A 16,698-nucleotide genomic window follows, 5' to 3' on the forward strand; every position below is an offset into this window, starting at 1 on the left:
TCTTTTTTACTGACCGGCAGCGGGATCGCAACCCTCGGTGTCGTGCCGTACCGGGGACCGGCAACGGGATCGCAACCCTCGGTGTTGCACCCGCACCGCGCTCAGCCAGTGAGAGGGACCGGTCTCCACATGGGATCCGAACCCTCCGCGGGAGCTCCCAAGCAGCGCACTCTCCAGTGCGCCACCGGGCCGGCCCACTCAGAAAGCTTCTTAGTTTCAGTTCCTTACTGAAGGTGCGTCCTGTCTCCAGGGAAAAACCCCATCAGGCCCCTGACCCTGGTTCCTTGGGCCCAGGCATCCCTCAAGCAAACCTGGGAACTGTCCAGGCTGAAGGAGAACAGTCCAGAAGTCGCCCAGCAGTACAATCCACAGCCTCCCAGGACAGTCCCTTTCAGAGGTCAGCATAGTGTTTACTGAGCCCCTGGTGTGAACAGCCAGTTGCTGAGGGCACCAAGGCCTCCAAGGAAAGTGTCAGACCCGGTCCCTGTCCCCAGGAAGCACACTATCCAGCTACAGAAAGAAGGCTCACAATGACTGTTCAAGAATAAGGCAGAAGAGAATGTGACCAAGGGCAGAGCATGAGTAACTGACAGTATAAGTGCAAGGGGGTGCAGAGAAGTGTCAGCTCAGTTGCCTTCAGCTGCAACTGGAGGGCTTATCTGTTGAGAACCCGTTAACTCAGCTTCCTGATGCATGAGCAAAGTGAAGACAGTCCACACCTCCAAGTTCTCCCACAGGTGACTGTGTTCCATCCTAAGTCATACCCAGCATGGGCAGAGGCTGTTTGGCATTTCACCAGTGTCTAACTTAACTTTTTTTTTTCCTTTTTGTCTTTTTTACTGACCGGCAACGGGATCGCAACCCTCGGTGTTGCGCCCGCTCCGCGCTCAGCCAGTGAGCGGGAACCGGTCTCCACATGGGATCCGAACCCTCGGCGGGAGCGCCACCACGCTCCCAAGCAGCGCACTCTCCAGTGTGCCACCGGGCCGGCCCTAACTTAATTTTGTTTAAATGGTATCTTTTGCTTTGTCAGTCAACCATTCATTCAACAAATATTTATTTCCTTTCGTCTCTGGGCCTGGAATTGAACTGGGTATAAAGAACACAGGAATTAAGTCCCTGCCCAAGTCATGAGGAAGAAGTACTATCCTCCGTTTTACAGATAGGAAAACTGGCCTGGAGAGAGCAAGTAATTGCCCTAAGTGACTAGGTCAGTCTGGCAGAGCTGATCCAAGAATCAGCCCAGTCTCTGAACTTGTGTCTTTGATGAACTACATCTAAACACAGTTTGCAATTCTTGCTGTGAACTGTGTACACGTCACACTGCAGAAAACTGAATTTAAGAACCAACCTCTTCTCCTGGAGACCTAAGTTTCAACTCTACCTCTGCCACTAAGTAGCTTTAGTTTTCTTACTAGAAAAAAAAGAGAAATAACTGCTTATTAAAAGGGTTACTGTTGGTATTAAATCAGGTAATGGATGTGAATTTGCTCTGAAAGTATAACCTACTATATATAAGTGAGTGTGCGCTATTATTATGCAGGTGGAATGCCTCTTCTAACCTATAAGCAGTATTTAGGTCTCTCCTCCTCCCCCTCTCCCTCCCCCAGCTTATCCCAGACCTGGTTATTGGGTGCCCAGAGCTAACTGAAATTCTGATTGCCTTCTTTCAGGCCACACTGCGCTGACTCATGATATTTCCCCTCCAGTTTCTGAGCACAGCCAGAAGTTTAGCTCACTGCCTGGAAGGCCTATCATCTGTGGGGCAGGAGGGAAGCAATTCTGGTGCTTTTTGATCCCAGTCACTTGGTTCTGCAGCCATCTGGAGCCCCTCCCAACTCCACTGCACCCCTGTGGCCCATGTACAGGACATCATGAGTTGCTCAGCAAGAGGCAATGTGATGGGCAAGCAGGGCTTTGGCTTGTGGGGGACTGTTCCTCTTGGAGGTTAGTTGTGCCAAGGGTACGCCAAGACAATATAAAGAAAAACAGATCTTCTTCCAAGCGATGCCACCACCAATCCCAGTTCCTCTGCCTCCCTTTTAGTAATGCTGTTTCTTCAGTGGTAGAAGTGGCAGGACAGCCCTGCTGAGGCAACCACAGGAAACTCCGGAGTAAAGGAAGGAGACAGAGGAGAAAATGGGATGGGAAGAGGAAGGTGCTTCTAGACTGGGAAGCAACGGCCCTTTAGCTCCACCCTGGCAGGAGAGGGTGTGGGCAGCAGCATGGAGCTGCTTGACAAATGTACCCACAGGCTTCTGGCTCCTGTCCTTCTTCACATGTGCCCCATTAGCATCCTGCCCACCAGGAGGAGGAAACAGCAAGATGCCATTTGAGGAAGAAATTAATCCAGCATCTAAGATTCTTTTGAAAATAGCAACTCTGCATGGTATTTTCATCTCCTTTTTTTTATCAGATTTATGTGGCTGGACCATGGAGCTGTGGCATTCGCAGGGTTCTCAATAGCAGAGGACAACACTCTTGTAATGTTAGAAATCTGCCAGTAGGCCAAGGCTGAAATGCATTTCAGGAACCTTTAGGTTGGAAGAGATCCTAAGAAGTCATTGCACACAGCCTCTGCCTCTGTTTGGGGCCACAATCAATTAACCACAGAAAGTCTGTGGCTTGCTTTTTTCCTTGAAATCTCTTGGTTGCCATGCCTCTACTGCATAATCTAGGATTTCACACCTCTTCTAATCAGGAATTTAGGATTTCACACCTCTTCTAATCAGGAATTTAGGATTTCACACCTCTTCTAATCAGGAAGTTATCTATCTAATCTATCTATCTAATCTATCTTATCTATCTAATCTATCTATCTAATCTTTCTATCTACCTATCTATCTATCTAAAAAGATGACTGGTAAGGGAATCTTAACCCTTGACTTGGTGTTGTCAGCACCACTCTCTCCCAAGTGAGATAACAGGCCATCCCCATACAGGGATCCGAACCTGTGGCCTTGGTGTTATCAGCACCACACTCTCCCCAGTGAGCCATGGGCCGGCCCCTAGGAAGTTATTTTTAATATTGTCTTAGTCTGTTTGGACTCCCATAACAAAATACCATAGACTGGGTGACTTATAAACAACAGAAATTCATTTCTCCTGGTTCTGGAGTCTGGAAAGTCTAAGATCAAGACACCAGCAGGTACTTCCTGGTTCACAGACAGTTGTCTCCTTACTATAACCTCATGTGGTGGAAAAGATGAGGGGTCTCTTTTATAAGGCACTAATCATCCCATTTATGAGGGTTCTGCTCTCATGACCTAATCACCTCCCAAAAGCCCCACCTCTAATACCATTACCTTGGGGGTCAGACTTCAATATATAAATTGGCAGAGGTGGGGGGGCAGAGGGGACAAACATTCAGACCACAGCAAATACTTAGCCCAAATATCTCTAGTTAGATCCTTTTTGGTCACTCTCACAGCAGAAATATAGCAGCTAACATTTACTGAGTGATTAACATGTCCCAAACAATCCTCTTATTTAATCCTCACAAAAGCCCTCTGGGGAAGACACTATTATCACTCCTATTTTTTGAGCAGTTACATAACTTGCCCAAGATAATTCTTGGTTATGGTGCAGATTCTATGCAGGAGCCATCAGACCACTGTGCTTCCCAAGCATAGGAGGAACAGAACATTATGGAATTTCCTCTAGTCTTGGCTTGCATTTCTTTATCATGGTTCTGAATGAAAACTGGCTGGTGTCCTAATTGTATGTGTGTGTCCCATGCTAGAAGCTTAGCTCTAAGTCCCAGCCATACTGAGCAGTGGTCGCCCTAACTTCTGGGCCTTTGCTTATATTTGTCACTTGGCTAACAATAATCAAATTTTAGCCTAGAGCACAAAAAACAAAAACAAAAACCCAAAACTACATGGTCTCACTTATATGTGGTATCTAAGAAAATCGAACTCAGAGAAACAGAGCAGAATGGTGGTTAGCAGGGGTGGGGCAAGGGGTGGGATTGGGGAAATGGTCAAAGGATACAAACTTTCAGTTAAACAAGAGAAATAGATTTAAAAAAATAGACAGGAGAAATAAATTCAGTAGATTATGCAACATGGTGACTATAGTTAATAACAATGTTTTGTATATTTGAAAATTGCTCAGAGTAGATTTTATATGTTCTCACCTTAGAAAAAATAAGTATGAAGTAATGCATACATTAATTAGTTTAACTTATCAATTCCATAATGTGTGCATATATATATATAAACATCATGTTGTGTACCATAAATATATACAATTTTTATTTGTCAATTATATGTTCTCACCTTAGAAAAAATAAGTATGAAGTAATGCATACATTAGTTAGTTTAACTTATCAATTCCATAATGTGTGCATATATATATATATAAACATCATGTTGTGTACCATAAATATATACAATTTTTATTTGTCAATTAGTGGCTCGGGAGAGTGTGGTGCTGATAACACCAAGGCCATGGGTTCGGATCCCATATAGGGATGGCCGGTTGGCTCACTGGCTAAGCGGCGTGCTGACAACACCAAGCCAAGGGTTGAGATCCCCTTACCAGTCATCCTTTAAAAAGAATAATAATAATAAATAAATAAAAATAAAATAATAAAATAAAAAATCCCTCTAAACTTCAATTCAGGGCTGCTCCCTTCCAAGACTTTTCTTGGAGGGACAGTCACTGGCCGGCCAATAAAACTCCCCTTTTAAATTCTCAATTGGGTGTTCTGGTTCCTTTTCCGTGCGGCAGCCTCACAACAATCTGTATTCAACAGGGACAAGCCAAGTAGAGCTTGACTGTTATTTTTCTCAGTTTCATGTTGACAAATAGAGACTACTCAGCAATTCTGCTCTACTAGGAAACTTTGGATCACAGGGAGAGAAACAAAGGAACAATAGCAATCATGCCTCCAACTGCTTCTTTCCTTCTCCAACCAAGCCAGAAAGAAAGTAGGCCAAGTGTTAGGGGTGTGAAGCCATCCAGGGCTTATCTGGGAGGGGTGACATCTGCCACTGCTCCAGCCCGCAGGTGAGGGCCAGCAATTAAGACACCTGGGGCGATCTCCAGCACACAGGACCACCCCTCTGCTGTGGCTCCTAGAGCCCAGCCTCTTTGGTCTCATCACCCTTGAGGCCTCATTCCACTGAGGCTCCTACCAGGCAGCCCAGCCACCACGTGCTAGAGGTGCACTGGGTTAGTCACTCTGCCGAGTACTCCAAGAGTCCAAAAGCACGCTTTCTACCAGCCTCTCCTGCGCAACTCGTCAAGGTAGCTTCCCACGCATTGCCTCTTTTACTTCCTACGTGTCACTGTTGGCTTGTCTGCTTTCCCCAAACCCTGACGAAGACTCAAGAGTAGCAATTTGTCTTGGTCATGTCTGTATTTCCAACGCCTGTCTGGCTCAGCAAATCCATGCTTAAAACCAACCATCATTGACACTTTGCACTTATATAGCAGTTCATTTCATGGGACCCTCATCATTGCTCCATTTTACAGGTAAAGAAACAGGCTTATGAAAAATAAGAAGTCAGATTCCTATACTGGCCACCTGCAAACAAAACACAAAACAGGCTCAGGATGCCTTGTCCCATGTTATGGGGTGAATGTCAGCTCAAGGAAGCAGAGACTTCTGGCTGTTTGTTTACCATTTAGCAAGGGTTTAGGGCAGTGCCTCATCTATGATGTGTTCAACAAACATGTGGCAAGTGGATGGAGCTAGGCTCTGAATCCAGGCCTCCTGGTTCTCAGGCCAGGGGATGCAGAGCGAGAGCCACCCCTCTCTGCCTCATGCTTTCCTCCTGCTACCACTCAAGAGCCCAGCATCCTGCCTACCCTGAGAGAACTTCCCAAGCAAGGCACAACACCTGCAGGCCTACCTTGATGAAGTAGCAAATGCCAGACCCTCTCTGGCAGTGTGACATGCTCATCCTGTGTGCTCCTCATTCACATGCAGGCCCATGCCCCTGCTGCTGCTGCAGCAACCTTCCAGATAAGCCCTGACAGCTCCCTAACTGTTCATCCACCTCTGACACTTTGAAGTCTCTTCTGGCCTTGAGATTCTATGAATCTATTGTGCTGATCACACCTTGAACCTGAGCCCCCTCAGCTTTTGTACTCAACTGCAATCATATCATTTTGCCTCTGCTGATAGACTGTTTTTTACTTGATCTCTGGCTGCTCCATGTGAGTCTGTTTTGTCTTCCTGCCTAGATAATAAACTCAAGGCCAAGGACTCACTGACCAAATAACAGAGGCAAAGTCATGCGGTCTGGGCTTGCATCATCTGATTCTTATTAAAACCCTCCCACTTCCAGGCATCAATTCCCCATCCTTGACAACAACAAGTTTGTCAACAGTGTTGACTCACGTGGGGAGGTGTGACTTCAGTGCTGCAGAGAGAAGGAAGTGACATCAAAAACTCTATTGATGGGCCGGCCCGTGGCTCACTCGGTAGAGTGTGGTGCTGATAACACCAAGGCCACAGGTTCGGAACCCATATAGGGATGGCCGGTTCCCTCACTGGCTGGGCGTGGTGCTGACAACACCCAGTCAAGGGTTAAGATCCCCTTACCGGTCATCTTTTAAAAAAAAAACAAAAAAACAAAAAACTCTATTGATTATTTCCTGAGAAGTTCTGCATTTGGTTTTTTGGGGGAATTCCTCAAAGGAGAGTTGAGTGGTGAGGGGAGGAAGAGAAGGTGGGGTGGGGACACATGGCAACAGAACAGGAAGGAGTGCAAGCAGGGAGAGGCACAGATGCAGGACAAGAAAGGCAGCAGAGGTGGGGAGCACAGGGATTTGGAGGAAGCCCTCGGCACCCTTCTAGAGCAGCTCTCACACATCAGCCGAGGTAAGGCCACCACCCTGAGACTTTCTACCCTTCTCAAGACCTGCACACCAGTTCGGCCCGCCCACTCTCCCCCATCACCCACCTCCCCAGGCCACGCTCTCAGTCCACACTGAATGAGCCCAGTACTTTATTCACATACTAGGAGGAAGCAAGTACAAAATACATTTTTAAAAATTCAGTTGGAGATAAAAATCCCACCTCCCCAAATCCTATCCCTCTGTGCTCTTCTCCCCATGGTGACTCAGCTTGGCTGGCCCTCCTGCAAGAGAGTGAGCAGGGGGTCATCAGCCCTGAGGGCGAAGGTGAGCGTGCGCTGCTGGTAGTATGTGGCATCATACTCCAGGTTCTCGATCACCTCAGCTAGCAGGTGAGCCCGCTCCACCCCTGAGCCAGGGGCCTCAAAGCCCAGGGCAGTGAAGTGCACGTGCAGGTGGTAGTAGGAGGGCAGATAGTGCAGGTACACACGGAGGCGGTCTCCCTTCACCTGGTAGCGCTGCAGGATGGCTTCCTGATGAGAAAGGGAAGTGGTAGGAAAGAGGTCATCATGCTGTCCGCAAGCTGGTGCCACACCCCTATGTAGACCCCGCACCCGTCTTTACCCCAGTCTAGCCTGGAACAGCTAATAAAAACCCAAGTAGCTCTCTGCCCACTGTTTGATTCAGATCAGAAAATCACATGCAGGTGACAGCAGCCAAGCCCAGATTCCTTCCTCCAAAGGAAGCAGATAGGGTTCTCCAACCCAAACTGGATACACACTGGCTTCCTCAAACAATTGCTGCTGGAAATCTAGGAAGTACCAGTGCTTGAGGACAGGCCCCAGATTCTCAAGATTATGGGAACCTCCCCTGGATGAGTTATAAGCACTTAATAAATCATGAAGCAGGTAAGAGGAAGCTTCATTCTCTCTCTTAGCATAGAACAGGGTGGAGCTTAGAGACCATGGAGATGGAGCCATGCTAGGAACTCGGTGAAAAAGAAAGGGTGTCGGGGTTGTATGGGAAGGGCTGCTCCCAGACAAGCCCAGGGAAGTCTGCAGTGGACCCCCTGCAGAAGAGTAAAGCACTGACTTGGGCCCTCGCTCCCTTCACCCACCTCCACCTTTGCTCAGAGGTGGGTCTTTTTCTACCAACCTCCACCTTCAGGAGGCTCCAGGTCTTGGAATTGAGGAGACTCTGATCTCTATTGTGGGTAAATCCCTGGGGAGGTCAGAGGTGAAGAAAAGACTATACCCCGAGGTGAGCTCAGAATACATCCTGGAATTGTATGCTGCCTTTGCAGCTCACGCCTGGGAGGGTGCAGCAGGGTGGGACCGGGGCCAAGGCACCCAGAGGGCTTCCTGGGATAAGCACAGCTGGCCTGCCAGGGAGAGGCTGCCCAAGCTACCAAGGCAGGTCAAAGTGTTGGCCGAGTATCACCCCGAGAGGCCACCCTCTCTACTGTCTCTAGTATCCAGAGGCTGCTTGAGGACAGAAACAAGTCATTCCAAAAATGAGAAAAATTTCACTCAATTCAATAAGTATCCCAGATAGAATAACAGGTGCTACAGAATTCAGTCTGCCCTCAATCTAGACAAGGAAGCACACACACGCCAGTCATGTGCCCAAGAAACTTGTCTGGCATGTTGTAGTGGTCACAAACAAGACAGGTGATCTTGGGGTGAGAGGGGCTGGGACTTGAGGACAAGAGTCTATGGAGTGGAGGGTGGATGGGCATCTCAATGGGACCTACAGAGAAAGGCGGGGGAAGGCAAGTGTACGGGTGAGGAAAGGTGGCTGAAAGTAAAACTGGAGGGTCAGGCAGGACCAGGGATCAAAGGCCTTGTGAATCAACCTAAAGAGCCTTAAGAGGGTTCCTGAGACTGACATCCAGAGAGAAGCCCTTTTCCAAGATGGACTGTGGGAAGTGTGAGGAAAGTGGCCGGGAACACAGTGGAATCTGAGTATAATTTCTCTGTGCTTCAACATGGTTCAGCGAAACAACTCACCTGCCCCAGGCAGAGGATGTTCCTGAGCAGCGGCAGGTGCTCTGGAGTAAGGTCCCGAAGTGACCTGATGCCCCGGCGATGGCAGATGGCAATCAAATACAGGTCATCGAGCTGCATGGAGACGGGTAAGAAACCAGAGGGCAGCTCCAGGCTCAGCAGGGGAGAGAGCCAGGGAGGCTACCAATCCTGGAATTCCCATGTATGCCAGGAAGCACCCACCTCCAAGGCCCGTGGTGCCAGGCACAGCCAACCCAAGAGACCCACAGCCATTGATCCCCAGGCAATATGGGCATCCATGTCCCCAGGGCGAGTGGGACGGTCTAAGGAATAGGACTTCTGTGTGGTCCTGCTAAAGAACATCATATAGGAGTATCTATGTATTCACTCCACAGAGCGGTCAGGAGCTGGGGGTGGGGGGTGTCAAGAAAGAGTCAAGGACAATGCCTTCCCTCCAAGAGTTTACAGTCTAATCGCATATACAAGGGTACTTCAAAAAGTTCATGCAAAGATTTGTATTATCTTTTTTTTTTTTCCTTTTTGTCTTTTTTCGTGACCGGTTACGGGATCGCAACCCACGGTGTCACGCCCGTACCGTGACCGGCAACGGGATCGCAACCCTCGGTGTCGTGCCCGCACCGCGCTCAACCAGTGAGCGGACTGGTCTCTATATGGGATCCGAACCCTCGGCAGGAGCGCCGCTGCACTCCCAAGCGCCGCACTCTACCGAGTGCGCCACCGGGCCGGCCCTGTGTTATCTTTTTATTTTATTTTTCCATGAACTTTTTGAGGTACCCTTGTATGTAAGTAACTGTGTTATAAGACATAAAGTGACTGAAGTACAGGAGAGGCCACAGAGAACTGGAAAGGGACACCTGTGAGTAAAAATGGTTCCTCTAAAACCTGCTCCTCAGAAAGTGAGCAGCAGAGGCACTTGGAGGCCAGGGAAGAGGTAGCTGAGAGGCTCGAGCAGAAGTCTGGACTACTAGAAACCTATTCTGCAGCTCAGGCCATGTAGAGGCTCCTTGGGTTGGTTGCCATGGTTGCTGCCGGCCAATGCTTCAGAAAGTGGGCCTACCCGGATCTGCTGGAGTTGAGGGTGGCAGAGAGATTGTAAACACTCCACCCTCAGGGCTCTAGGTGCTGCTGGAAGCAAAGGTGGTAGCATGAGGCACTGGCTGGCTAAGGAATGGCCCATGTAGTCACAAACACAAACATCAACCCACCTCACTTCTTGGGTGGGAGGAAAGCCAGAAAGGGCTTCAAGCTGACCCATTAAAACAAAAGCATTTGTGTACAACAGGTATTCACTCCATCACCATGGAGAGCTAAGGCCACACCTTGTTGGTTAATTATAATCTGCTTAGGGAGGAAGGCTAACGTGAGAAAGAAGGGCAGGTCAAAGGAGTCCAGCAACTGGAGCAGGGAGGTCACAGACCAGATCTTTACCTGCTGCTGATTCCACTTGAGGTCAGGGATGAGGACGAAGCCATCAGAAGGATCTGGGTTCTCAAAAATAATCCGGTCAGCTTCAGCCTTCTTGTCAAGAATGTTATACACCCACTGGAAGGAGGGAAGGAGGTTGGTCACAAATCCATGCACCATCCCTTGGGTGACTCCCCAAACTGGGCTAGGTAAGCTCTCTGGGGTCTCTAGGAAGGACAACCAAGCCATTAAGGCCGCAAAGCTCAGGGGATCTACACTCAGGCTGCCCTGTTCCCAAGAGTCTGATCTTGGGCATCCAGAAGAGATCTCTCCCTCTCCCACCACAGCTGACACCCACCCACTGCAGTCAGCACAAGGTGCTCTGCAGCTTGGACTGGGCAGTCTCTGCAGTCTCTCCTGTTCAGCATGGAGCTCACACTCTGTTATGGGGTCAGTCTCTACCCCACAGCAGTGAGCCCCTCCACTGCCCACAGGCCATGGGGGCAGAGCTGTCTCCATGGACCCCATTTCACTTCATTCACCATTTAATTTGACCATGGGGCAGGCAGAGTCAGGTTCAGGGCTGAGGGCACAGAGGTTTCCTTCTGTAAAGGGAGCCAGCTACTCGCCAAGGCAGTGAAAGCCTTTGGTTCTATAAGTTAACATGTGTGGGTCCCCACCTGCTGGGATTCTCTTCAGTGGTGGCTCAGCACCTCTGTACACCTGTAGCCCTCGTAGACAGCAGTGTGTGAGCAGCCTCCACTGAAACTGGCCCCACATGACAGAGCCGAATCCAAAGCCATAGGGAGATGGCGATCTCACTGAGACCTTCCATGGCAATCCTGGGCTTCTGGGCCACCCTTTCATCAGCTGCTGTTGACAGGCTTCAGAGGACCCTTCCACAGGCTCTGTGTGGACCCCAAGGATGTCACTTTACAGTTACGGTCCATCCTGGCCAGCCTTTCTGAGGAAGCCAGATAGCAGAAAGGTAAGGCTAAGACCCCTGTGCTCACAGAGCTCAGACACAGCCACCCCTGGCTCCTCTCTCCTTCGCCTAGCTCTAAGAGCCCTCTGCAAATGTGAATCCCCTCCAGGACTGTGAACTCTCTGCCCTACACCTGAGAGAGAAACCTGCTGGAAAACCAGAGAGGGGAGTGGCTGCTGCCCCTTCCTCTAGCATTCAAAAGGGTCTCCAAGTTCATTGACAGAGGAAGGGGAGCAGGATCAGGGAGGCCAGGGAACCGACAGCCAGACCATCACAGTCCTCTTCTCACTCCCAGAAGTACTGGCAAAGGCAGTGTCACCGAAGGCAAGGGGGACTGGCTTAGGGTCTGCATACCTCATAGCCTGAACCTGGAGGGCTGAGCATAGCACCCTGCATCCTCGGCTCTCGGCTGGGGTGGAAGTGGAGGAAGCAGAGGGCATCTTCCTGGAAACACCTGGGCCTCTAGGTCTCCTGCAACTACCCAAGGGAGGCGTTTCAGCTCATAGGGCTCCAGACCCACTGACAAGACCTACAGGCTGGTCACCTCCACCACAAAAGAGGGGCCCTTCCCAAGAAGCCTGGTGGTGCACTTCCTGGGAGAGGTCTGGAAGACACCCGGCAGTTGCTTCCTCAATTTCCACAACCTAGGAGGGAGGGGCACTTAGTCACATTTTCCAGACAAGGAAGTCGGGGCTCAGAAGTTAAGGACAATGTCACACTGCCCCTAGACAGCAGAATGAGACCCCAAACGCTGTGCCGAGGCTTACGCCTGATAGGATGACTCACAAGTGCATGCTTTTAGCTGGGTGATCTCAAACATGTCAGATCTAGGAAGCCCACTGTATTTTTTACTGGGCATTCTTACCGGAAAGTCGTAAGTATATCAAAATTGAGAAGCCAAATAGTGTCACTAGCTAAGAGCAAAGACACTGGGGACAGACTGCCTGGCTTGAGTCCCGTCTCCAAAAGGGCTGCTGTGAAGATTAAATGAGGTGATGCACGTAAAATGCTGGGAACAGTTCCTGACTCCTAGTAACTGCTCAACTAATCCCAGGAACTCCCTGTCTTCCACATAAACCCACGCCTCTGTCCACGTCCCATGTCCTGTTTAATGAATGTTCCTGCTATCCACTCATCACCCAAGCTCCTCCCTCACCTCTCCGTATCAGCCAGTTGCTAAGCCTTATGAAGACCCACCTGTGAGATCATTTCTGAATCCTCCCCCATGGCCCCTACCTTGCTTCAGACCAGCACTGGTTTTTAGTCTTCCTGCTTCTACTCCCCCTCACTGCCCCCCCAACTCTGTCAATCTGACCACATGACCCACATGCTTAAAACCATTTAGGGGACCCTCATTGCCTATGGCAATCATTCTCAGACCTGATGATCATTACAAATATCAGAGAGATTTTTTAAAATGTACAATTTTCAGCTCTACTCCCTGAAGAATCAGGATGAACAGATATGAAATAGGGCCCCATGCTCTGTATTTATAAGAATCTCTCCAGGAAATCAAGATGATTGGCAAGGTTCAGGAACTCCTGGACCAAGTCCACATGCCCCTGCCTGTCTTCTCAGTGCTGTCTCCTCTGGCCCTCCAGCACCCAACACCCCAGAGAACTCCCCAGCTGCATCAGATGATTCCAGCTCTCTGTGCCTCTGGACTTGCCCTCTGCCTCATCCACCTGGTACATTTTTATTTGTCTCTCAACACCCATTGGGAGGAAGCCCTCCCCATGAAGTCTCCACCGTCTGAGCTCATCACTCCCCCTTTGTATCACCACTGTAGCTCGCACAGACCACCAGACTGCTTATCCCACTATTGCAATCATTTGTCCAAATGCCTATCTTCCCTCCTAGACTGGGAGGGCGTCATCAAGGTTTCATGAACTTGGTGACCTCCAGAGCCCAGCACAGGACTTGGTACACAGCAGATGCTCAATAAATATAATGACTGCTGCCCATTAAGCCGAGTGCTTGTAGATTTGCTAGAAATAGCCAAGAAAGAATATACAAATGTTCATGTTAATCAGGAGTTGGAACAGTGGTAGAGTTTTTGTTGTATTATTTTCCTAATGGAACTGTAGAATGATGTATAACAAGGTATATACACGACTCACACTAACTATACTGGAGCTTCCTCTCTTGAATCACAGATATGTGCAACCAGCATAATACAACACATGTTTGTGGAGATTCCCCTAGGACTGTGAACAGCAGAAGCTGTCTAGGAAGATGGACACATATTTTCTTTCAACTTAGAAGACAGAATAAGTGCTGGGACTTCTCCAGAAAAAAAAAAAAAAGAAAGAAAAATCAAGCCAGCTTGAGCCAGAGGAACCTTGTGCAAATACTGCACAGGGAGACCATGGCTAATAACCATGCTAGGGAAGAGGGCTGTCAGCACACAGGCCTCCCAGGGAGACACTGTTCGTTCCCACAGGCCCTGCCAACCTCCCTTTCCTTACTCTTCCCACGTACAATTCACCTTGCAATGCTCTCCCACCCAAGCATACCCTCCCTTTTTCTGGCCCAAGGAGGAATAGCTGTGAGTTTCCCATACTAGAAGACTCTCCACCATAGAAACCTGAATCTTGGTGACAGTACGTGAGAAATGCTCAAAGAGAACAAGACTGAGAGATAAAGAGAAGGCTCATCAATAAGCATCAATCACATTTAACTCTGAGTATTCACACTGGGCCAATTCCAGGCAGAAGCTCTGTCTGGTTGGCACTGGGCCTAGGCCCAAGGAGAAGTTAGAATCTCTGAGCTAAATGGCTTTGCATCTGACCCAGTCATAAGACTCTGCCAACCCATGAATGGAGGCTCTGCGCCAAGCTCTCAGGGACAACAGGGTCCTGCCTTCTGTGAAATGAATGCAAGGGGGACTGAGTGAGGAGGAAGTTTTTTACTCTGAGACTCAGCTCTTGTAGGCTGGTTTGCTGCAGATGAAACCAGAAATAAGAGTGGACTGGGGTGGGCCAGATCCAGCATCAGTTTTTACCCAATCACAAGCCCTTGAAGAAGGCACAGTCATTCTGAGACTGCATCAGGGCTATTGCAGAACAGATACAAATCCTTCCAACAGACTGGATTGCTTTGAGATTCCCAGAGAGCCTCGGTGGCATGCCCAAGCTCATCAGATAGGGCCCAAGACCAGGGTCAATTCTCTTATCTGTGATGCCTGATCTTACTGTCCTACTATATAAAACAGCAACTGCCTCACCCAGGTCTTCCTGTCCCACTTATCCTGTCCATTTTTCTCATAATTTCACAGATCGTATATTCTTGTGTTCTGTCTTGCTCCACACAGGATGTAAGCTCCATGAGGCAGGGACTGTGTCCAATGCACTCTCTGCTGCACCACCCCCCACCCCAATGCCTAGCACAGTGCCTGGCCCCAGGTAGGACCCCAACAGCTTGTAGGAAGAGAAACCGGCCATGGGAAGAGCACTCCATGCCTGAGACACAGTGGCCAATCACCTGGATGCTGAGGCTCTGGGACTCCAGGTAGGGTAAGGTAATTTTCCTGTAGTCATCTCCCGTCTCTCGGATCAGGTGCAGGTCCTGGCGCAGGTACTTCTGCAGGTGTTTCTCTGTGGCGGGGTAAACCACGGTCGTCTTGACATCTGCAACAACACAGCACAGGCCATGACTGGGAAGCAAAACCCACTGTCTGTGCAGTCAGTCCCACTCTCGTGCCCACAGGCACCATGGTGAAGAGATGACTCCCATCCCAGCTTTGATTCCCTCACAAGGGGAGCCAAAGGCCAAGGGGTTCTATGCACCTTGATCCACTCCCACAAGGCACCTTGAGCCATTAAACTCATGAGCTGAGCCACACTCAGAACTTGGGAAATAAGGTTTTCACCAGTAGGTCACTGGGTCCCTCATCGTGCTAGCCCTGGCCCTTCCCCTCCATCTTCCAGACACAGGAATGGAAGGTCTCTAACTCTCCCGTACTGCCAGATCTCTAGGTTTGTGGCTTTCTGGACTCAAAGTGAAAATGTGATTTAAAGCCAAGTAGCCCCTTAAGGAGGGGCAGTGCAGCATAACACAGTGGTTCAAGGCATGGACTATGCAGCCAGGCTATCTAAGTTCAAGTCCTGGCTCTGCCTGCTCCTCACTCACTCCAAGTAGGACCTTGGCCCTGGCTGGGAGCTTGGTCCAGTTATTTAACCTCTCTGTGCCCTAACTTCTCCATCTGCCAAAAGACGATAGTAATAGCTCCTGTGTCATAAGGCAGGGAGAATTAAGCAAGTTAATTACCTGTGAAGCACATAGAACAATATCTGGCAGATAATCAACACTACATAAGTGCTGGCTATTTTTAATCCAGTGTTTCTCAACCTTGGCACCATTGACATTTTGGTTTGGATAATTCTATGTTGTGGGACTGTTCTGTGCATCGCAGTATGTTTAGCAGCATCTCTGGCCTCTACTTGGATGCCAGTAGCACCCTCCTCTCAGTTGTGACAACCAAAAATGTCTCCAGACATTACCAAATGTCCCCTCGGGGGCAAAATTGTCCCCAGTTGAGAACCATGGTTTTAATCAGAAGTAAACCTTGTAGTTTTCGTAAACAGACTCTAGGCTAGTGTCCTGGTCCAACACCACCTGGTTTTGGTTAAGTCCTTTACCCTATTTTTTTTTTTTTTTCTTTTTCTGACCGGTAAGGGGATCGCAACCCTTGGCTTGGTGTCGTCCACACCATGCTCAGCCAGTGAGCGCACCGGCCATCCCTATATAGGATCCGAACCCACGGCCTCGGCACTACCAGCGCCGCACTCTCCCGAGTGAGCCACGGGGCCGGCCCTCCTTTACCCTATTTTTAATAACATCTGGTACAAACGTTGTCATTACTCTAACATTTGTATATAGTGTTTCAGCACAGATCTTAAGGGCAGGAAAGGAAAATGGTGTTTGAAAATCAGTTAAGATGTTTCTCAAAAGACTTATCTCCCCCCTCTGCCTCCCTAAACTAAGATTCAGATATGCTCTCCCAAGGAAACCCCAGAAAGAGGAGAAACCCATCAGGTACATTTTAACACCCCAGGAAATTCTCATACTCACAAACATACCTCAAGACCCAGCTAAGAACCACCAACCTATCCTTTCATAATTGGTCTGAGGATACAGGTGGCTTTAATTCCACTTTCACAAGTACGTGAATGGGTGACAGGGATTTAAAGACTTGCCCAGCATCAAGCTGTGAGATGTGGCAAAGGCTAGATTAACAGAGGCCTTCTACCCTAAAATCAATGCTCTTTCAACACAGCGGCCTGCCTAATGGCCCACTTTCTTCTTCCAAAGCCCAGTGGGGTGTACAAGGATGACCTACCAAGCACATGACTACTGGTGAGCTTCCAACGTCCCAGTCCATCAGCTCTGGAAGCAAAGCAGCATGGTGGGAAGACACAGACACTGGACCCACTTTGGGCATATGACTCTCCTTACTGGGACCCTGAGCAT

General features: G+C 49.1%; 2 protein-coding genes across 2 annotated transcripts in view; both read right to left on the reverse strand.

Annotated features, from left to right (window-relative positions):
• Window positions 1-5,947, reverse strand: part of ST3GAL4 (ST3 beta-galactoside alpha-2,3-sialyltransferase 4) — a 47,206-nt gene extending 41,259 nt beyond the window's left edge. Inside the window, exon 1 of the mRNA XM_008589449.1 lies at window positions 5,862-5,947. Coding sequence (XP_008587671.1) covers window positions 5,862-5,912 — 51 coding nt within the window. The 5' untranslated portion in view covers window positions 5,913-5,947. The remainder of the gene's footprint in view (window positions 1-5,861) is intronic.
• Window positions 5,948-6,945: 998 nt separating this feature from the next.
• On the reverse strand, window positions 6,946-15,120 carry LOC103604873 (m7GpppX diphosphatase-like). The gene is made up of 5 exons (XM_008589451.1): window positions 15,098-15,120; window positions 14,710-14,881; window positions 10,266-10,379; window positions 8,820-8,930; window positions 6,946-7,343 (listed from the first exon to the last, which is right to left on the reverse strand). The coding sequence occupies exons 1-5, from the start codon at window positions 15,118-15,120 to the stop codon at window positions 7,077-7,079; spliced, it is 687 nt and encodes a 228-aa protein (XP_008587673.1). The 3' UTR covers window positions 6,946-7,076.
• Between the last annotated feature and the right edge of the window lie 1,578 nt (window positions 15,121-16,698).

The sequence above is a fragment of the Galeopterus variegatus genome, unplaced genomic scaffold, assembly GCF_000696425.1.
Source record: "Galeopterus variegatus unplaced genomic scaffold, G_variegatus-3.0.2 Scaffold5455, whole genome shotgun sequence".
NCBI classification, from domain to species: Eukaryota; Metazoa; Chordata; class Mammalia; order Dermoptera; family Cynocephalidae; genus Galeopterus; species Galeopterus variegatus.